At 45.6% G+C, this 21,765-nt stretch overlaps 1 protein-coding gene across 23 annotated transcripts in view; it reads left to right on the top strand.

Annotated features, from left to right (window-relative positions):
* IPO9 (importin 9) overlaps window positions 1-21,765 on the top strand; it is a 257,420-nt gene that overhangs the window by 79,283 nt on the left and 156,372 nt on the right. For all 23 annotated transcript variants that reach the window (XM_065595104.1, XM_065595109.1, XM_065595107.1 and 20 more), the window contains 5 exons: window positions 3,784-3,842; window positions 4,441-4,592; window positions 9,332-9,430; window positions 9,620-9,726; window positions 20,646-20,785. In XM_065595104.1, the coding sequence (XP_065451176.1) occupies window positions 3,784-3,842; window positions 4,441-4,592; window positions 9,332-9,430; window positions 9,620-9,726; window positions 20,646-20,785 (557 nt within the window). The remainder of the gene's footprint in view (window positions 1-3,783; window positions 3,843-4,440; window positions 4,593-9,331; window positions 9,431-9,619; window positions 9,727-20,645; window positions 20,786-21,765) is intronic.

Raw genomic sequence — 21,765 nt, 5'->3', positions numbered from 1 at the left:
CTTCCTTGTGTCAGGATCCTGAACTCAACCATCTCATGGTCACTGCCTCCCAGGTTCCCATGCACTTTTGCTTCCCCTACTAATTCTTCCCGGGTTGTGAGCAGCAGGTTTAGAAGAGCTCTGCCCCTAGTTGGTTCCTCCAGCAATTGCACCAGGAAATTGTTCCCTACGCTTTCCAAAAACTTCCTGGATTGTCTGTGCACTGCTGTATTGCTCTCCCAGCAGATATCAGGGTGATTAAAGTCTCCCATGAGAACCAGTGCCTGCGATCTAGTAACTTCTGCTAGTTGCTGGAAGAAAATCTCGTCCATCTCATTCCTCTGGTCTGGTGGTCTATAGCAGACTCCCACCAAGACATCACCCTTGTTGCTCACACTTCTAAACTTAATCCAGAGACTCTCAGGTTTTTCTGCAGTTTCATACCGGAGCTCTGAGCAGTCATACTCCTCTCTTACATACAAGGCAACTCCCCCACCTTTTCTGCCCTACCTGTCCGTCGTGAACAGTTTATATCCGTCCATGACAGTACTCCCAGTCATGTGAGTTATCCCACCAAGTCTCTGTTATTCCAATGACATCATAGTTCCTTGACTGTGCCAGGACTTCCAGTTCTCCCTGCTTGTTTCCCAGGCTTCTTGCATTTGTGTATAAGCACTTAAGATAACTCGCTGATTGTCCTGCTTTCTCAGTCTGAGACAGGAGTCCTCCCCTCTTGCACACTCCTGCTCGTGCTTCCTCCCGATATCCCATTTCCCCACTTACCTCAGGGCTTTGGTCTCCTTCCCCCAGTGAACCTAGTTAAAAGCCCTCCTCACTAGGTTAGCCAGCCTGCTTGCGAAGATGCTCTTCCCTCTCTTCGTTAGGTGGAGCCTGTCTCTGCCTAGCACTCCTCCTTCTTGGAACCACCATCCCATGGTCGAAGAATCTTGTAGCTCTTCTCTGAACCCATATTTTACTACCTTTTTAAAAAAAGTGTGAACATCAGAACTGGACACCGTATTTCAGTAGTAGTTAAAGAAGTGAGTGAAGGAATTCCACACTCACCCTTTTGACTGGAGAGGCTATGGTTCTTCTAGAGATTGCAGAGTCCCAGGCCACTTTATATCAATAGCCCAGGCATGGTCTTTCTCTTCTTTTGTCATAAAACTGGAAGGGACCTTGAGGAATCATCTAGTCCAGTCCCCTGCGCTCAAGGCAGGACTACGTATTTCTATACCATCCCTGACAGGTGTTTGTCCAACCTGCTCTTAAAAATCCCCAATGATGGCGATTCCACAACCTCCCTAGGCAATTTATTCTTGTGCTTAACCACCCTGACAGTTAGGAAGTGTTTCCTAATGTCCAACCTAAACCGTCCGTGCTGCAATTTAAGCCCATTGCTTCTTGTCCTATCCTCAGAGGTTAAGAAGAACAATTTTTCTCCCTCCTCCTTGTAACAACCTTTTATGTACTTGAAAAAGGTTATCATGTCTCCTCTGTCTTCTCTTCTCCAGACTCAACAAACCCAGTTCTTTCAATCTTCCTTCACAGGTCATATTTTCTAGACTTTTAATCACTTTTGTTGCTCTTCTCTGGACTTTCTTCAATTTGTCTACATCTTTCCTGAAATGTGGCACCCAGAACTGGACACAGTACTCTAGCTGAGGCCTAATCAGCGCAGAGTAGAGCAGAAGAATTACTTCTCGTGTCTTGTTTACAATACTCCTGCTAATACATCTTAGAATGATGTTCGCTTTTTTTGCAACAGCATTACACTGTTGACTCTCATATTTAGCTTTTGATCCACTATGATCCCCAGATCCGTTTCCACAGTACTCCTTCCTAGGCAGTCATTTCCCTTTTTTTATGTGTGCAACTGATTGTTCCTTCCTAAGTGGAGTACTTTGCATTTGTCCTTATTGAATTTCATCCTATTTACTTCAGACCATTTCTCCAGTTTATCCAGATGATTTTGAATTTTAATCCTATCCTCCAAAGCACTTGCAACCACTCCCAGCTTGGTATCGTCCGCAAACTTTATACATGTACTCTCTGTCATTATCTAAATCATTGATGAAGATCCTGAACAGAACCAGACCCAGAATTGATCCCCCCACTCATTATGCCCTTTCAGCATGACTGTGAACCACTGATAGCTACTCCCTGGGAACGGTTTTCCACCTTATAGTGGCTCCATCTTGGTAGTATTTCCCTAGTTTGTTTATGAGAAGGTCATGCGAGACAGTATCAAAAGCTTTACTAAAGTCAAGATATACCACATCTACTGCTTCTTCCCTATCCACAAGGCTTGTTAGCTCTCTTTTACAGGGTATCAGGTTGGTTTAACACGATTTGTTCTTGACAAATCCATGCTGACTGTTACTTATCACCTCATTATCTTCTAGGTGTTTGCAAATTGATTTCTTAATTATTTGCTCCATTATCTTTCCGGGTACAGAAGTTAAGATGACTGGTCTGTAATTCCCCAGCTTGTCTTTTATAGTTGGGCACTATATTTGCCCTTTTCCTGTATTCTGGAATGTCTCCCGTCTTCCATGACTTTTCAAAGATAAATTCTCATGGCTCAGATATCTCCTCAGTCAGCTCTTTGAGCAGTCTAGGATGCATTTAAGCAGGCCCTGGTGATTTGAAAACATCTAACTTGTCTAAGTCATTTTTGACTTGTTCTTTCCCTATTTTATACTCTGATCCTACCTCATTTTCACTGGCATTCACTATGTTAGACGTCCAATTGCCACCAACCTTGTTGGTGAAAACCAAAACAAAGTCATTAAGCACCTCTACCATTTCTACATTTTCTGTTATTGTCGTCCCCCCCCCCCCCATCATTGAGTAACGGGCTAATCGGAACATCTTGTGTTCTAAAATCTTGCTGCTATATGTTGGATGGTGTATACAGCTACGTTTAGGAGCATAGAGGATTAAAAGGAGTAAAAAGAATTGCTTGAAGGTTTTAGCTTCACAGAATGGTGTTTTGGATGTCAGTATCACTAAAATATTTTCTAGTGGATCACTCTTAATTTGACTTGTAACTTGGATCTTTCTCTTAGGCTTGGTCTACACTACCCCCCTAATTCGAACTAAGGTACGCAACTTCAGCTACGTGAATAACGTAGCTGAAGTCGAAGTACCTTAGTTCGAACTTACCTTGGTCCACACTCGGCAGGCAGGCTCCCCCGTCGACTCCGCGGTACTCCTCTCGCCGAGCTGGAGTACCGCAGTCGACGGCGAGCACTTCCGGGTTCGACTTATCGCGTCCAGACTAGACGCGATAAGTCGAACCCAGAAGTTCGATTTCCAGCCGTCGAACTAGCGGGTAACTGTAGCCAAGGCCTTAGACTTTCTCCCCTTTTTTTGCTGGTGTAAATTTTCAGTTAGAAACCAAACTTTCTGCCCTGTGGTTCCATTGATATTAAAATCTCATTAGTGAGAATGAAGTTTTAGATCATACCTTCTCTCATCCACACACTATCCTCAGTGGATTTTTAAACTGAATCAAAAGATGTCATCTGAAATCTGCCAATGAACATAATTATATTGTCTGTCTTTAACAAATCTACTTGGAAAAATTAATACAGGTTACTCTTGCTTTTATACATTTCATGTTTAATTATTCTACTTGAAATACAATGATGACTTTTTGCTGTAATGTGAAAACTTATTTGCTTTAGGAAATCATATAAAGACTTAATAATTTGAGTGGGTTTGTTACTGAATAGAAGCAATCCTCTAATAATGTGTAAGCTAAACGGTTGCTCTTATTTACTTAACTACTTGCTATACCTATGTGAGAACAGAAGTGAATTATACAGAAGAGGTAGAGGACCCTGTGGATTCTGATGGTAAGTGCTAGTAATGATACACTTCTGTTCTCTGTAGGGAGAGAGTAGGGAAACGCATCTAAACAAGTACTGATTTCAGAACAATGACCTAGACAAATTTGTATTCCTGTTTCTGTATATACTGTTCGCTTATATGCAACTGTGGTGGTGGAGTGGGGTTTGATGTTCTGTGAGTTACACCAAAGGATTCATTGATTTTCCAGCTAGTATTGAAGAGTAAGGCTATTGTTAAAGGGACACTGGTTACATTCTTTTAAAAATGCAATAATTTCCTTGTCTGTTAGAAAATCCCTGGCCATATGTGTAATTTTTATCTCCTTGACCATGACGAACACAGGACTTCTGTCAAAACTGGACAGTGTTGCCACTTAATCATTCCAAGAGGGTGCTATGAAATGCAAGGGGTGGCAGGCTTCTCCTAAGGTGGAACAGTGTTGTCTCAGCAGTAGTCCCAGCTCTCACTACCCCAGGAGCGAGACCAGAGATTATCCTGCCTGACCTGTTAACAGACTGTAATATTAATATTTGCCAGTCATTTATGCAGGTCCATGATTCGACACAGTCAGTTGTGAAACTTTCCCCTTGTTTCTTGGTTCAGGTGAAGTCTTGGGCTTTGAAAACCTAGTGTTCAGCATATTTGAGTTTGTACATGCCTTGTTGGAAAATCACAAATTTAAAAGCACAGTGAAGAAAGCTTTGCCAGAGCTGATATATTACATCATTCTCTACATGCAGATCACAGAGGAGCAGGTAAGTGAACATGTAGAAAGTAAAAGAGGCAAACAATGGAATCCTGTTCACATGAGAGATTAAACTAGCAGATGAAGCACTAGAAAGGATTTAGGTGGGAAGGAGTTATGATTAAGGCTATTTTTTAGTCACGGGCATTTTAGTAAAAGTCATGGACAGGTTACGGGCAATAAACAAAAAGTCACGGCCCCATGACCTGTCCATGACTTTTACTAAAAATACCTGTGACTAAATCTTCTCTGCTGGGAGGGGGGTGCTCCTGAAGACTGCCGCTGAGGGGGGTTGGGTCCCCCAGCAGTCCTGGACCACTGTTCCAGGGCAGTGCCAGGGACCAGCTGCCTGGGACTGCCAGAGCAGCGGCTGGCCCGAGGCTTCTCCAGCTGCTGGTGTGGTCCTGGGGTCAGCCACACCAGCACTGCAAAATTCATGGAGGTCACGGAAGCCATGACTTCCGTGAATGATTCACAGCCTTAATCATGATAACTGAATAGGTGTCTTCTGTTTATTTCCTATGTTTATTAGTCATAGAGGTTAAGGCCAGAAGGAACCACTAGATAATCTTGTCTGATCTCCTGTATATCACAGGCCACCAATGCCACCTAGCACCACACACTAAACCCAACAGAAATGAGACCAAAGTAAATGAGTCCCACAGGAGACTATACTATTGTGTGCCACAGGCAGAGAATAGGAGGGATCAAGGTGACCCAGTGCTAGAGGCCCCGATAATGGCAGGGTAACGATTAAATGAGAGACACACAGATAATCCTGGCAAGTGACCTATACCCACACTCTGGAGGGGAAGGCAAAAACCCTCAGGGTCACTTTCATTCTGTCCTGGGGGGAAATTTCTTCCTGACCCCCCATATGGCAATCTGTTAGATCCTGAGACTGTGAGCAAGAATCAGCCAGACAAGGACTCGAGAGAGACAGACTGCTGATGCTATCTCAGAGCCCTGGCTCACCCCACCTAGTGGCCTGTCTCCAGTCATGGCCATTCCTGATGCTTCAGAGAAAGCAGACTTAAAAAAAACAAACAAAAAAAACCTCCGAGAATACACTGTGGGGAAGGGAATTCCTTTCTGACCGCTGCTTGTAATTGCTGAAGCCCTTCTCCCCCTCTCCCTCCGTCACAAACATAAGAACATAAGGGCGGCCATACTGAATTAGACCAAAGATCCATCTAGCCCAGTATCCCGTCTTCCGACAGTGGCCAATGCCAGATTCCCCAGAGGGAATGAACAGAACAGGTAAACATCAAGTGATCCATTCCTTGTCACCCATTCCCAGCTTCTGGCAAACAGAGGCTAAGGACACCATCTAAGGCTAATGTAGTGCCCATCAAGGCTAATGTAGTGCCCATCTTTAAAAAAGGGAAGAAGGAGGATCCGGGGCACTACAGGCCAGTCAGCCTCACCTCAGTCCCTGGAAAAATCATGGAGCAGGTCCTCAAGGAATCAATTATGAAACATTTAGAGGAGAGGAAAGTGATCAGGAACAGTTAGCATGGATTCACGAAGGGGAAGTCGTGCCTGACTAACCTAATTGCCTTCTATGATGAGATAACTGGCTCTGTGGATGAGGGGAAAGCAGTGGATGTGTTATTCCTTGATTTTAGCAAAGCTTTTGATACGGTCTCCCACAGTATTCTTGCCGCCAAGTTAAAGAAGTATGGGCTGGATGAATGGACTATAAGGTGGATAGAAAGCTGGCTAGATCGTCTGGCTCAACGGGTAGTGATCAATGGCTCCATGTCTAGTTGGCAGCCGGTTTCAAGCGGAGTGCCCCAAGGGTCGGTCCTGGGGCCGGTTTTGTTTAATATCTTTATTAATGATCTGGAGGATGGTGTGGACTGCACTCTCAGCAAGTTTGCAGATGACACTAAACTAGGAGGCGTGGTAGATACACTAGAGGGTAGGGATCGGATACAGAGGGACCTAGACAAATTAGAGGATTGGGCCGAAAAAAACCTGATGAGGTTCAACAAGGACAAGTGCACAGTCCTGCACTTAGGACGGAAGAATCCCATGCACTGCTACAGACTAGGGACCGAATGGCTAGGTAGCAGTTCTGCAGAAAAGGACCTAGGGGTCACAGTGGACGAGAAGCTGGATATGAGTCAACAGTGTGCTCTTGTTGCCAAGAAGGCTAACGGCATTTTGGGCCGTATAAGTAGGGGCATTGCCAGCAGATCGAGGAACGTGATCGTTCCCCTTTATTCGACATTGGTGAGGCCTCATCTGGAATACTGTGTCCAGTTTTGGGCCTCACACTACAAGAAGGATGTGGAAAAATTGGAAAGAGTCCAGCGGAGGGCAACAAAAATGATTAGGGGTCTGGAGCACATGACTTATGAGGAGAGGCTGAGGGAACTGGGATTGTTTAGTCTCCAGAAGAGAAGAATGAGGGGGGATTTGATAGCAGCCTTCAACTACCTGAAGGGGGGTTCCAAAGAGGATGGAGCTCGGCTGTTCTCAGTGGTGGCAGATGACAGAACAAGGAGCAATGGTCTCAAGTTGCAGTGGGGGAGGTCCAGGTTGGATATCAGGAAAAACTATTTCACTAGGAGGGTGGTGAAACACTGGAATGCGTTACCTAGGGAGGTGGTGGAGTCTCCTTCCTTGGAGGTTTTTAAGGCCCGGCTTGACAAAGCCCTGGCTGGGATGATTTAGCTGGGAATTGGTCCTGCTTTGAGCAGGGGGTTGGACTAGATGATCTCTTGAGGTCCCTTCCAACTCTGATATTCTATGATTCTATGATTCCATCCCTCCCCATCCTGGCTAATAGCCATTGATGGACCTATCCCCCATGAATTTATCTAGTTCTTTTTTGAACTCTGTTATAGTCTTGGCCTTCACAACATCCTCTGGCAAGGAGTTCCACAGGTTGACTTTATGTTGTGTGAAAAAATACTTCCTTTTGTTTGTTTTAAACCTGCTGCCTATTAATTATATCGGGTAACCCCTAGTTCTTGTGTTATGAGAATGAGTAAATAACACTCTTATTTACTTTCTCCACGCCAGTCATGATTTTCTAGACCTCTATCATACCCCCCCCCCCCCCCCCCCAGTCATCTCTTTTTCAAGCTGAAAAGTCCCGGTCTTTTTAATCTCTCCTCATAGGGCAGCCGTTCCATACCCCTAATCATTTTTGTGGCCCTTTTCTAAACCTTTTCCAAGTCCAATATATCTTTTTAGAGATGGGGCAACCACATCTGCATGCAGTATTCAAGATGTGGGCGTACCATGGATATTTTCTGTCTTATCTATCCCTTTCTCAATGATTCCCAACATTGTCTGCTTTTTTGACTGCTGCGGCACGTTGAGTGGATGTTTTCAGAGAACTATCCACAATGACTTCAAGATCTTTCTTGAGTGGTAACAGATAATTTAGACCCCATAATTTTATAAAAATATAGTTGGGATTATGTTTTCTAATGTGCATTACTTTGCATTGATCAACATTGAATTCAATCTGCCATTTTGTTGCCCAGTCACCCAGTTTTGAGAGATCCTTTTGTAGCTCTTCGCAGTCTGCCTGGGATTTAACTATTTTGAGTAGTTTTGTATCATTTGCAAATTTTGCCACCTCACTGTTTACCCGGTTTTCCAGATCATTTATGAATATGTTAAATAGGACTGGGCCCAGTACAGACCCCTGGGGGACACCACTATTACCTCTTTCCATTCTGAAAACTGACCCTTTATATCTACCCTGTGTTTCCTATCTTTTAACCAGTTACCAGTCCATGAGAGAACCTTCTCTCTTATCCCATGACTGTTTGCTTAAGAGCCTTTGGTGAGGGACCTACATTTCGTTTCCCAGAGTTTATGCTCCTTTCTATTTTCCTCATTAGGATTCAACTTTTTAAAGGATGCCTTTTTGCCTCTCACTGCTTCTTTTACTTTGTTTAGTCGTGGTGGCTCTTTTTAGGTTTTCTTACTATGTTCTTAAATTTGGGGTATACATTTAAGTTGAGCCTCTGTTATGGTGTCTTTAAAAAAGTTTCCATCTCATAAATTTGTCCAGCTCTCTCAAAACTAAATAAGTGTTTTGCCCCCACGATTCCTGTTAGAGGGCTATTCCAGAACTTCACCCTCTGATGGTTAGAAACCTTCTAATTTCCAGCCTGAATTTCTTCATGGCCAGTTTATATCCATTTGTTCTTGCCTTCAGTTTCAATAGTTCTTCACCCTTCCTGGTGTTTACTCCCTAATGTGTTTATAGAACAATCATATCTTCTTCCAGTCTTTGTTTTGCTAGACTAAACAAGCTAAACTCTTTCAATCTCCCCTCTTAAGATAGGCTGTCCACTCTCCTTATCAGACTAGTAGCTCTTCTCTGCACCTGTTCCGGTATAGTTTAATCTTTCTTGAGCATAGGTGATGAGAACTGTACACAGTATTCCAAATGAGGTCCTACTAATGCCTTGTACAATGGCATTAATATTTCTCTATCTCTATTGGAAATGCCTCACCTAATACATCATAGGATCGTGTTTGCCTTTTTCATGGCCACATCAACTGGTGGCTCATAGTCATCCTGTGATCATCCCATGCTCCCAGGTCTCTGTTGCTTGCACCTGATGAGCCCCAGCTTGTAACAGAAATTCTTATTAGACCCTAAATGCATGACTCTGCACTTGATACTACTGAATTTTATTCCATTTGTCACTCCAGTGTTCAAGGTCATCCAGATGACACTGAACTATTATGATTTTCCCCCTGCTTTTGTTTCAGATAAAAGTCTGGACTGCAAATCCACAGCAATTTGTGGAGGATGAAGATGACGACACTTTTTCCTATACAGTAAGGATTGCTGCACAGGACTTGTTGCTGGTAAGAAATGTGTTCTGTGTCTAAAGGACCCAAATGGTATTGAATTACAACTTGATTGTTACAAAAATTGCTACTGTCCCTTACATACAGTTTGTACCGGCTAGTTTGAAGTATAACAGCTGCAAAAAGAGTGTTTAAAATGCACCTGTACAAAGAAACAGAGTGACAGTCATTATTTCTTTTACCCAGGCTGTAGCTGCTGATTTCCAGAATGAGAGTGCAACTGCTTTGGCTGCAGCAGCTACGAGACACTTACAGGAAGCTGAGCAGGCTAAAAACAGTGGTGCTGAGCATTGGTAAGGAGACAGGCAATCTGGATAGCAATGATAATGGAATAAGTGGTGGGCTATCTCACAGCATTAGGCACATAATGCAAATTAATTGTAATTTCTTTCTGGCGATGCAACTAGGGTAAAACGAAGAACTTGTGAGTTTTGTGTTAGAATCAAAAATGTGAAAAAAATTCCTGACCCATGTAAAGATATCTACAGTTACATATAGCAGTAGTGTTCTCTGCTCTCCCTAGAATAAACTAGCAGTTGCCAGCACTTCAGCCCTGAAATTGTTTTCGATTAAAATTCTTTTTCCGGTTACAACAATTCCAGATGAGTTATAAAAAATAAATTTGGGTGGACTTCTTCATTGGCTTCATGCTGCTGAATTCAGATATCCCCTCTTGTTTCTATTTGTGTGTGGATTTTTCATTATCCCCTCTGATTTAGAATGCCTCTGATTTAGAATTGTTTTCAACGGCCAGTATTAGGTGGGGAAAGGGGAAGAAAAGACATCTCAGTCTAATAGATACCTACTTATTGTCACATAAATATCCTGTGTTGTGTAGATAGTGTTAGCTCAGTGTTGTTTTTTAGTGGATATTAGAAAGGGGCAGTAACCATTCTATAATTAAATTTTCAGCTGAATTTCTCTGGAAAGCCTGATATTGCCCTCTCTGGTTCCCCACCCATCCCCAAGGCAAAACAATGTTTGTCTTAAAATTGGTAAATTAAGCCTGAGTTTGAGGTAGGTTTGCCTTAGTCCAGAAAGTCCAAAATTCTAATTTTAAAAGTTGGGAGTTTAAATAGTAACGTGCAAATAGCTCATTGGCTCTGAGTTTAAAGTAAGCCACCAACTAACTACTGAAAACCTAAAAACCTAAGTGTCATTAAAAAAAAAAAAAAAAAAAAAAGCCAAGAACACCCAAGACTATATTTATAAATTAAAAAGAAAATGATGAAGGGAAAGATAAGTTTATATTTTGAGTTATCACATGGAGATGGCTGATAAGTTCCTCACAGAGAATTCTTCTGATTTTTGCTGTATCCTAACATAGGAACAAGTGTAGTGTGAGCATTAACATTGTTTGTTGGATTAAGCTTTTAAAGGTGGGTGGAAATGCCCCTGCCCTGCAACCCCCTGGTAGCCTCAGTACCACCATTCCTGCAGACCTCCTCAGGTGCTCATTTCTTATGGACTGAAGAGGAAAACCAGAAGAGGGTGTTTGGGTGGTGTGGGCATGGGGTTCAAAAGAGTAAGAGAATATGCGGGTGAGAACATGGAGACAATGAAGAAGAGGACATGGGGAGGCAGTACAGCAGGATATTCTATCCCTTCTACAGATATTAAGAGACTTATCAGTGAGCCTTAAGAGGAGAAATAACCTCACTTCCTGCAAATCTTCGTAGGCTCATTGGGGTTCCTCATAACCACTCCCAAGGTCCTAGGAGCCTTATTAGGCTTGGTACATACTAATGAGTGACAATAAAATCAGCCCCAGTGCTAACCCGCTCAGGGTTCATTGGAGAGAAAACTGCCTTAATGAGGCTTGCTGGGGGAGGTAGTTTGGCTGGCCCCTGAAGAATGCACTAAGGTTTGCAGGAGGTGTGTGCAAAGTCCCACTAGCATCCTAAGGCTCATGCAGTTCAGGAGGCTTTTAATGAGTGTCTTTAGGTTAATGGAGTGGGCGCGAGCCTTCTATGGCTCACAGTGGGGACTCAATCTTTGGCGGGGGGGGGCCCTTGCTATTCTGAGGGTGGGGGGAGGCCCAGCAAATCTCCTGAAGCCGATGGGGTGGTTGGTGTTGTGAAGGCCATTAAGAGCTTCATAAGGCTCACTGGCAATTGATGCACTTCCCTGTCACTTATTAGGATTATTTAAAAAATTTAGGCCTGTATTATCCACAGGAGGGTCTGGTTCTGTTCAATATCTTCTTCAATGATTTAGATAATGGCACAGAGTGTGCTTATAAAGTTTGTGGACTGTACCAAGCTGGGAGGGGTTGCAAGTGCTTTGGTGGTTAGGATTAAAATTCAAAATGATCTGGACAAACTGGAGAAATGGTCTGAGGGAATGAAATTCAATGAGGACAAATGCAAAGTAATCCATTAAGGAAGGAACAATCAGTTCTTCGAGTGATTGCTCATGTCGATTCCAATTGGGTATGTGCGCGCCGTGTGCATGGCAGCCGGAAGGTTTTCCCCTAGAGGTTTTTCCCTCCCTGGCGCCAAATATATGGCCCTGCCAACCTGCTGCCACTTCAGTTTCTTCTTACCGCCTGTCACATTTAGCCGGAATGCTCATTCTCTCTTGCTTCAGCAAACCTCTCAGCAGTCTTAAGACTTCTCCTGTAAATAGTTAAATTAGTAGTTAGTAATAGTAGTAGTTAGTATATAGTTAGTCTTTTATAAGATTTCATCTGGGGGTACCCCTCCTGTCCGTCCACCCCCCAGTACCAGGGCATGCCTTGGTCCCCAGGGTTTAAACTCTGCGCTGTGTGTGGCAAACCTATGCCTAGGAGTGACCCCCACACTTCCTGCTTATAGTGCCTGGGCGAAGCACATCAAGAAGACGGTTATAGAATCTGCAGGGGATTTCACCCCAGGACCCAAAAGGAAGAGGGATCAATGGTTGAAGATACTCCTTATAGAAGCTGCCTTCAGTCCCCACTGGGACTCAGGGTTAGCTGAGTGAACGCCGAGCACCTTGACATCGGTGCATAGTGCTCTGGAGTCGACACGAGAAGTTTCAGCACCGAGTAGGGACTCAGATAGAGACCCTCGGCACAGACAGAGTTCTCCGCACAAGGGCTCCATGCAGAGCAGTGTGCAGCACTGTTCCCAGTCTCTTGTGCCCCACAAAAAGATGATGCCTGACACAGGGCGCTAACCCACGTCCTGACTGGCACGGAAAGACTCTGGCATAGTGAGACCCGTGTTGGGCCACGTAAGCGCAGCACTGCCTAGTCGGGCTCCATCGACTCCTGCCCACTGAGGGACCAGTCGAGTCCAGGCCCCTGAGACTCCCCTCTCCGGGATGGTCGTGAGCAGGCGTTGTAATTGCCATCTACGCCAGTGACCTTTGAGGCTGCCAGAGAGCTCATTGCCTTCACGGTACCGCCTCTCCACCTTAGCGAGACAGGGCACCCGACAGACTCGGTGCTGTCCCAAGGCAAGCCAGCAATTGTACTGCGCCAGTTGCCATCCCCATGGCACCGGTCACTGGCATCTTCTAGCAGCGGACGGGCAGGAGAGCCGCATCGGTCGGCACTGCTCCCCCATGATCCTCCTACAGTGAATCCTCCCAATTGGAGTCTGAGTCCTTTAGGTCTAGGCGAAGCCGACTTAGATCGGAGCACAGACGATTGAGGTGGCACAGGGAGAGGCAGCAATTCCACCTGATGCTGTGGCCTGTGCAATGGCAGGCTCCAACGCAGTGGTCTTTTTATACTCCCTGGGCATTCCAACAAAGCCGGGGGTCCCCAGTCTAGGAGGTTTGTGTCGGTGGCTTCAGTATCCCACGCGCCTCCACCATCCTCCTCAGCGCAGGTCCAGTCACCATACCGGAAGACCCGGTATCACACGATCCCCTCGGTGCCGAGGGTCAGGAACAAGCGCAGGTCCCAGATAGAGCCTCATCCTGATCTTCACCAGATGAGGCAGTGGCTGGAACCTCCCAGGCTCCTGCACTAGAGATTAATAGGGTCCTCCATCAGCTCCTGAGCAGGGTGACCCAGAACCTGGGGATCGGGGTCGAGGAGGTGGCTGAGACATTGGATCCCATGGTGGACATTCTGGCACCCTCGAGCCCCTCTCGGGTTGCCCTCCCGCTCATAAAAACTATACAGGAGACCACCAAGACACTGGCAGACCCCTGCCTCCCTGCCACCGACAGTGAAGAGAACCTAGAGAAATTATTTCATTTCCTCTAAGGCAGGGGCGGGCAAACTTCTTGGCCTGAGGGCTGCATCGGGTTTCGTAAATTGTATGGAGGGCCAGTTAGGGGAGGGGGTCGTGGCCCGGCCCCCACCTCCTATCTGCCCCCGCAATCCTTTCAGGACTTCTGCCCCATCCAACCCCCCCGTTCCCTGACGGCCCCTATGGGACCCCTGCCCCATCCACACACCCCCGCTCCCTGTCCTCTGACCGCCCCTGGACCCCCATCGCCCCATCCAACCTCTCCTCTCATTCCTGACGGACACCCCCCCCCAGGACCCCTGCCCCCATTCAACCCCCTATTCCCCCCCGACTGCCCCGACCCCTATTCACACCTCTGCCCCCAACCACCACCCCGAACTTTCCTGCCCTCTATCCAACACCCCCCTGCTTTCTGCCCCCTTACCGCACTGCCTGGAGCACCGGTGGCTGGCGGTGCTACAGCCGCGCCGCCCAGCTGAAGCTGGGCCACGCCACCGCGCAGCACAGAGCACCAGATCAGGCCAGGCTCTGCAGCTGCGCTGCCCCAGGAGCTCAGAGCCCTGCCGCCCAGAGCATTGCGCCGGCGATGGAGCAAGCAAGCTGAGGTTGTGGGGGCGGGGGGACAGCAGGGGAGGGGTTGGGGGCTAGCCTCCTGGGCCAGAGCTCGGGGGCTGAGCAGGACGGTCCCGCAGGCTCTAGTTTGCCCACCTCTGCTCTAAGGGATTCGAACATTTTTATACACCACCGCCCCCCAAGCACACCAGGGCCCATCACCCAGCAACAGTGATGCAAAAAAGCTGGATGTCTTTGGGAGAAAAATTTACTCTACTGGGGGGCTTCACACTCCATCTACGCATCGGAGGCACTTTAAACTGCAGCCCCGTCTCAATTTTACCACCTTCAGAGCAGGCAAGACTTCACTAGAAGGCGTAATAGAAATAATAGAAGGAGGGCTCAGGGCTCTGGGCTCTGGCCAAGCAAAACAGTCCTCAAGTCAAAAGCAGACCTTTGGAAGGTGCGCCTGAGGGCAACGCACCAATCCAAACTCTGGACCCATCCATCCCTACCTTCCCGTGCCGACTATTCCATTTCTACCCTGGGTGGGCCTGAATTACATCAGATCTCTGGGTGCTCCACCCGGTAGAAAGGGGATACTCTTTCCAGTTCAGCTCCCTCCCTCCCTTCCACCCTTCTTCATCTTCCCTCTTCAGGACCCCTCTCACGAGCAGCTTCTCATGTAGGAGGTGCACATGCTCCTAAGTGTGGGAGCGGTGGAAAAGGTAACTCAGGAGTTGAAGGGCAGGGATTTTTATTCCTGGTATTTCTGAATATCGAAAGCCAAAGGTGGCCTCAGGTCTATCCTAGACCTCAACAAGTTCATAAAGAAACTGAAGTTTCGCATGGTCTCTTTGGCCTCCATTATCCCTTCCCTGAATCCGGGGGACTATTATGTCGCCCTCGATTTGAAGGACGCTTACTTTCATATTTCAATAACGCCGTCCCACAGAAGGCATCTCAGGTTTGTGGTGAACCACAATCACTGTCAGTTCACAGTCCTTCCTTTCGTCTTGTCAGTGGCACCTTGAGTATTTACCAAGTGCATGGCAGTTGTAGCTTCTTTCTTGCGCAAGTGTCAGGTGCAGGTGTTCCCATACCTCGATGACTGGCTGGTCAAGGGTTGCTCCAAAGCTCAAGTGGAGGCGCATGTGAGCCTCATAAGAGCAATCTTCTATTGAACGTACAGAAGTCAACCCTGTCCCCTGTTCAGCGGATAGAGTTCATAAGGGCAGTGTTGGACTCAACACAGGCAAGAGCATATCTCCCAAAGCTGCATTTCCATACCCTGTGCGACATCATACAAGGTTTCAGGCAGTTCCCTACCACCAAAGCAAGGAATTGCCTAAAGCTCATTGGCCACATGGAGTAGTACATGTGACACTACACCCCATATTCTTCATAGAAATATTGTTATATGATTATAGCATCTCTAAGATGTATTTTATGCAAAATGGGTCTTGTGAGATATCATTGGAAAGGTTATGATTTCCTGAATATGATGATCCTATTGGTATGCATGTATTATTTTTGTATCTAAAGTTAGGAATATTGACTATACATCTGTACTACAAAAGTGTTTGCTCCTGGGGAATGCACACCAGACAGAATGCAATCAGTCTGAATGGCCCATTAGGAAAAACAATAGGTCTTTCAGCGTGGTAATCTCCCACCATCCTGGCATGCTACAGATAGCCTCTGACTCATGGCTGCTTTGACGCTGCAGTCATGTGATCAAAGTCACCTGGTACTGGACTCCATAATAGAGTGCCAGTATTTTTCCACTGAGGGGGATGGGGGAACCACATTGGAAAACAAAGGGTTTCTGCCATATGTAAAACCCATTTAGGGCCGGAGAGTGACTTAATCAAGGTTGTTCTTCACTGAATCCCTGCCCAGGATGACTGCTGGTAATATCTAAGAAACAAAGACAAAGAGCGGGTGGGAAGGGGAAAGAGCTGAGCCCAGGCTGGGACGGTGTCTAGCCTGTGAGAAAAAAACCTGGAGTTTTAAGCTGCAAGCAAGAGCAGTTTGCCTTTAAGAAACACTGCATTCTCTCTTACACAACATTTAGGGTGAGAAATTACTACTTGTAACCAGTTTCTTTAGTATTAAGCTTAGCTTGTGTGTTTGTTTCATTTGCTGGGTAATCTGCTTTGATCTGTTTGATAACCCTTATACTCACTCAAAATCTATTTTGTAGTTAATAAACTTGTTTTTGTTTTCTCTGAAACCAGTTTGTGGAATTCATAACGGGGAGGCAAAAAGCTATGCATATCTTCCTCCACATTGAGAAAGAGTGAATTTTATTTGCTTACTCTGTACAGTTCTCTGTGGAGCGCAAGACAATACAAGTTGGAGTTTACACTCCAGAGAGGGGTGTGCACTTCAGTGCTGGGCAATTCCCTATTTGAGTCTTCCCATGCAGAGCTGATTTCAATGTCTGTTTCTTTCTGCAGCTAGGTGTGTCCCTACCTGTGTGTGTGCTGGAGGAGGCTTGAAGGCCTGGCTCAGCAGGACAGTGTAAGGGAGCCCAGGCTAGTGGAACAGGCCGGCTCAGTGGTACCCCAGTACATTAGGTGTACTGGAGGGGGGCGACCTGTCACAGTACAGCATGCCAGACTGAGGCTCAGACCTCTTCAGGCGTGGATAACCTTGGTGTGTCGACCAATTTGGGACGATCTAGACATGGTTGCCACTCTACCCCGGCTGGTTCTCGAGTCTCTCCTATGGTGGCACACCCACAAGCGATTTGTGCAGGTATTCCCTTCTCCAGACCTCAGCCATCCCTTTCACTGGTGACAGAGGCGTCAGCAATGGGTTGGGGAGCGCACCTAGGGGAGCTCAGGATCTCTGGTCCCAAGTGGAGCTCTTACTTCATATCAACGTCAGAGAGCTGAGGGCAGTCTGTCTGGTATGCCAGACATTCCAGGTTCACTTGGAGGGGAGATGGGTATCAGTCATGACAGACAACGCAACAGCAATGTTTTACATAAACAGAAGGGAGAGCACGCTCCTCTCCCCTGTGCCAAGAAACCCTCAAACTGTGGGATTTTTGCATAGCTCACTCAATACACCTGGAGGCATTTTATCTCCCCGGCATTCAGAACAAATTGGTGGACTATCTCAGCAGGTCCTTTCACTGCCACGAGTGGTCCATCCACCCGAATGTCGTGAACACCATCTTCCAGCAGTGGGGAATTCCCCAGATAGACTTGTTCGCCACGCGACGTAACAGGAAGTGCCTGCAGTTCTGCACCTTCCTGAGTCACAGCCCAGGCTCCATCACGGATGCGTTTGTTCTTCCCTGGAAGGAACACCTCCTGTATGCGTTTCCACCCATACCACATGTTCACAAGGTGCTACTCAAAGTTTGAAGGGACAAAATTTTGGTGATATTGATAGCTCCAGCCTGACCCTATGAGCACTGGTACGTGTCTCTCCTGGAAATGTCAGGGGAAAACCTGATCACCTTACTATTGCTCCCAGACCTGATAACTCAGGATCACTGCCGCCTCCAGCACCTGAATCTCTTCACCTCACGGCGTGGAAGCTCCATGGCTAAACCCAATGGACCTGGCTTGTTCAGGCCCAGTTAGGGAAGTCCTCCTTAGCAGTAGGAAACCGTCCACTAGGAAAATGGAAAAGATTCACAATTTGGTCTTCGCAATATCTCCCATTTCCTACACTCTTGTCAATACCCGTGATATTGGACTACCTCCTGCACCTAAAGCAGCAAGGGCTTTCTATGTCGTCAATAAAATTCCACTTGGCTGCCATTCCCTCCTTCCATCCAGGCGTGGGAGGCTGGTCGGTGTTTGCCAACCTGATAGTTGGTTGTTTTCTTAAAGGTCTTGACAGGCTATACCTTGACGTACAACAGCCGATCCCAGCCTAGGACCTTAACCTGGTTCTTTCCAGACTAATGGGGCCACCCTTTGAACCGCATGCAACATGTTCTCTGGTCTATCTCTCACATAAAGTGGCATTCCTGTTAGCAATAACTTCTGCTAGGAGGGTGTCTGAGCTTAAGGCCCTAACATCTGAGCCTTCCGTACACAGTGTTTCTATAAGGACAAGGTTCAACTTCAGTTGCATCCGGCCTTTCTCCCTAAAGTTGTCTCCCAGTTTCAGGTTAATCAGGATATTTTTCTTCCAGTGTTCTATCCCAAGCCGCATGCAAAGTAGCTGGGAGGAAAAACTTAATTTGTTGGACGTTTGCCTGGCGTTAGCCTTCTATATCAAATGGACGAAGCCTTTTCAAAAATCTATTAAGCTATTCATCGCAGTAGAAGACAGAATGAAGGACCTTCCAGTCTCCTCCCATAGAATCTCATCATGGATTACTTCCTGTATCCAAGCGTGCTACAGTCTGGCAAAAATACCTGCCCCTGTGCTGACAGTGCATTCCACAAGGGAACAGGTGTAGTCAGCAAAGTTTCTGGCCGAGGTTCCGACCCAGGAAATTTGCAGGGCTGAGACATGGTCCTCAATCCACACCTTTATCTCGCATTACACCATTACTCAGCAGACTAGAGATGATGCCGCCTTTGGCATAGCGGTGCTTCAATCAGCGAACTTTTGAGCTCCGACCCTGCCTCCAAATTTCAGCTTGGTAATCACTTAAATGGAATCGACATGGGCAATCACTCGAAGAAGAAAAGTTATCTCCCTTTCGTAACTGTTCTTCGAGATGTGTTGCTCATGCCCATTCCAATACCCACCCGCCTACCCTTCCGTCAGAACATGGCCGTCAAGAAGGAACTGAAGTGGCGGTGGGTCGGTGCCATATTTGGTGCCATGGAGGCGTGACTCCAGGGGGTGCCTGAACCAACCCAACAGGTACTGCTAGGGGAATAACCTTCCAGCTGCCATGCGCATGGCGCGAGCACACCTAATTGGAATGGACATGAGCAACACATCTGGAAGAATAACAGTTATGAGAGGTAGGTAACCGTTTTTTGCTCACATACAAAATGAGAAATGATGGCCTAGGAAGTAGTACTGCAGAAAGGGATCCTGGGGGTCATAGTGGATCACAAGCTAAATATGAGTCAACAGTGTAACGCTGGTGCAAAAAAAAAAAAAAAAGCTAACATCATTCTGGGATGTATTAGCAGGAATATTGTAAGCAAGACATGAGAAGCAATTCTTCTGCTCTATTCCGCATTGATTAGGCCTCAGCTGGAATATTGTGTCCAATTCTGGGTGCCACATTTCAGGAATGATGTGGACAAATTGGAAAAAGTCCAGAGAAAAGCAACAAAAATTATTAAAGGTCTAGAAAACATGACTTAATAGGGAAGATTGAAAAAAATTGGGTTTGTTTAATCTGGAGAAGAGAAGACTGAGCGGGGACATAAGTTTTCAACTACATAAAAGGTTGTTACAAAGAGGAGGGAGAAAAATTGTTCTCCTTAACCTCTGAGGATAGTACAAGAAGCAATGGGCTTAAATTGCAGCGAGGTCGATTTAGGCTGGACATTAGGAAAAACTTTCTAACTGTTAGGATGGTTAAGCACTGGAATAAATTGCCTAGGGAAGTTGTGGAATCTCCATCATTGAAGATTTTTAAGAGCAGGTTAGACAAACACTTGTCAGGGATAGTCTATATAATACTTAGTCCTGCCATGAGTGCAGGGGATTGGACTAGATGACCACTTGAGATCCCTCTTCCTGGTCAGAATCGTAGGACTAGTCAGATGAGATGAACAGGCTTTATAATCTATGAATGAAATTTCCATACTAAAATTTTGTTTAAATAATAATTAGTTGCGGGGATAGCTCTGTAATTTAAGGTTAAAATTCTGTACAAAAATTCTGTAGCTACCAATACAAGGACATAGTTAAGGTTAAACGTACAAGACAACTTCCTATCTTAACCATAATTTATGGCTGAGATGTGATCATATGCTATGTGAACAGTAAATCTATTGGCATGTCGACTAGTTAGTTAGCATGTTAGTCCCATATCAGTTTCTTTAAGTTTTGTGGCTGGTATATAGAATTGAAAAGACATTCTAGGTCAGAAGTTTAAGATCTAAGTGGGACTAGGGTAAAGTGGGTCAGATTTTGTTTGGAGAGGAGTGAGCTGATGGAAGGCGCTTAGGATCAAAAAACCTTGATGGTACTTTCATCATTTCCTGTGTGTGTGGTTTTTATATATATATAACACTATAACACGTATAGTACGTGTGTGTGTGTGTGTGTATATATATAAAATAATATATATATATATATATATATAAAATAATATATATATATATATATATATACACACACACATACTATACGTGTGTGTGCGCGCGCGTGTTTTTTATATATATACACATACTATACGTGTGCGCGTGGTTTTTATATATATGTACACATACTATACGTGTGTGTGTATATATATTAATATATATAAAAATAAATATAAATTTCAGAATGAACGTGGGAAAACTAATGACATCTGAATTCTTTTGTAGGTGGAAGATACATGAAGCTTGTATGTTGGCACTGGGCTCTGTGAAATCTGTTATTACAGACAGTGTGAAGAATGGTAGAATTCATTTCGATATGCATGGATTCCTGACAAATGTTGTTCTTGCAGATCTCAACCTGTCAGGTATGTCAGCAAAAATGCTTTGAGTAGTGGTAATTGCTGAGCATCTGGTAGCCCAGAACCATTGAAAAGCATTTCCAAATATAGGTGCTCAGTGTATATAGAGGGAACTGATATGGTTGACAAGGTGGAATACTATTGCACAGAAATATTTGGGGGGAACTACACAGGTAAAGGGGCATCGTATTTGTATGCCCTTCCACACGCAATGTAAACTTAATGTAAGCCAGTCTACTTTCAATTGAGACTTCTTGTGTAAGTGGATGGCTCTGAACTTGTGGGATCCTCTGAGGGTGGAAGGGAAACTATCTTGGGGAACTCAGAAGGAGTCAGAAAAGTCAGTAGCATCCTTTGAATACTTTAAAATAATCCCAGGGGTGCTGTAACATCTAGTTTTAAATTAATCTGTTTTGGTCTCCGTTCAAACCAATAATGGTCGTGGCTGTGTTGGAGCTGATTATGTACTATGCAGGGATCTGCTCACTTTCCCATCTTAACTTTCCCAAGGAGGCGTAAAGAATTGTTAAAATGGACTGCAAGTGATTCATGTTTAAGAAAACAGGTCAATCTGTAATTTTGACCTACTTAATTTGAACTGTGTGTTGTGTTAAATATGCCAGGCTCTCATTGGAGAAGTGAGCTGTTTGAGAGACTAGATAAGCAATAGTGATGATTTCACTGTTACGGGGTGTACCAACCCTGCATTGGGTCAATGGTGATGGATCAATTACTGTGAGCCCAGAAGGCCATGCCCCCTTTCCCCTGCTGCGTATGCTCCAGATGGAAGAGCCAGATAAAAAGAGGCAGCCCAGCTCAGACAGGGCTGGCTATGGAGGAGAAAGGACATGTACTGCAGGTTTCTGCAGAGGTGCCTGTGACACTCCAGTGGTAGAGCCCAAGGACCCAGACCACGCTGCAGGTGACTTGCTGACTGTGGAGACAGCCGGGGAAGCCAAGCTGCTGCCAGCTGAGGAGATGCCCAG

The sequence above is a fragment of the Chrysemys picta genome, chromosome 4, assembly GCF_011386835.1.
Source record: "Chrysemys picta bellii isolate R12L10 chromosome 4, ASM1138683v2, whole genome shotgun sequence".
Taxonomy (NCBI): domain Eukaryota; kingdom Metazoa; phylum Chordata; order Testudines; family Emydidae; genus Chrysemys; species Chrysemys picta.
The sequence above is the reverse complement of the archived record's forward strand: the minus strand, read 5'-3'. Positions and strand labels throughout refer to the sequence as shown.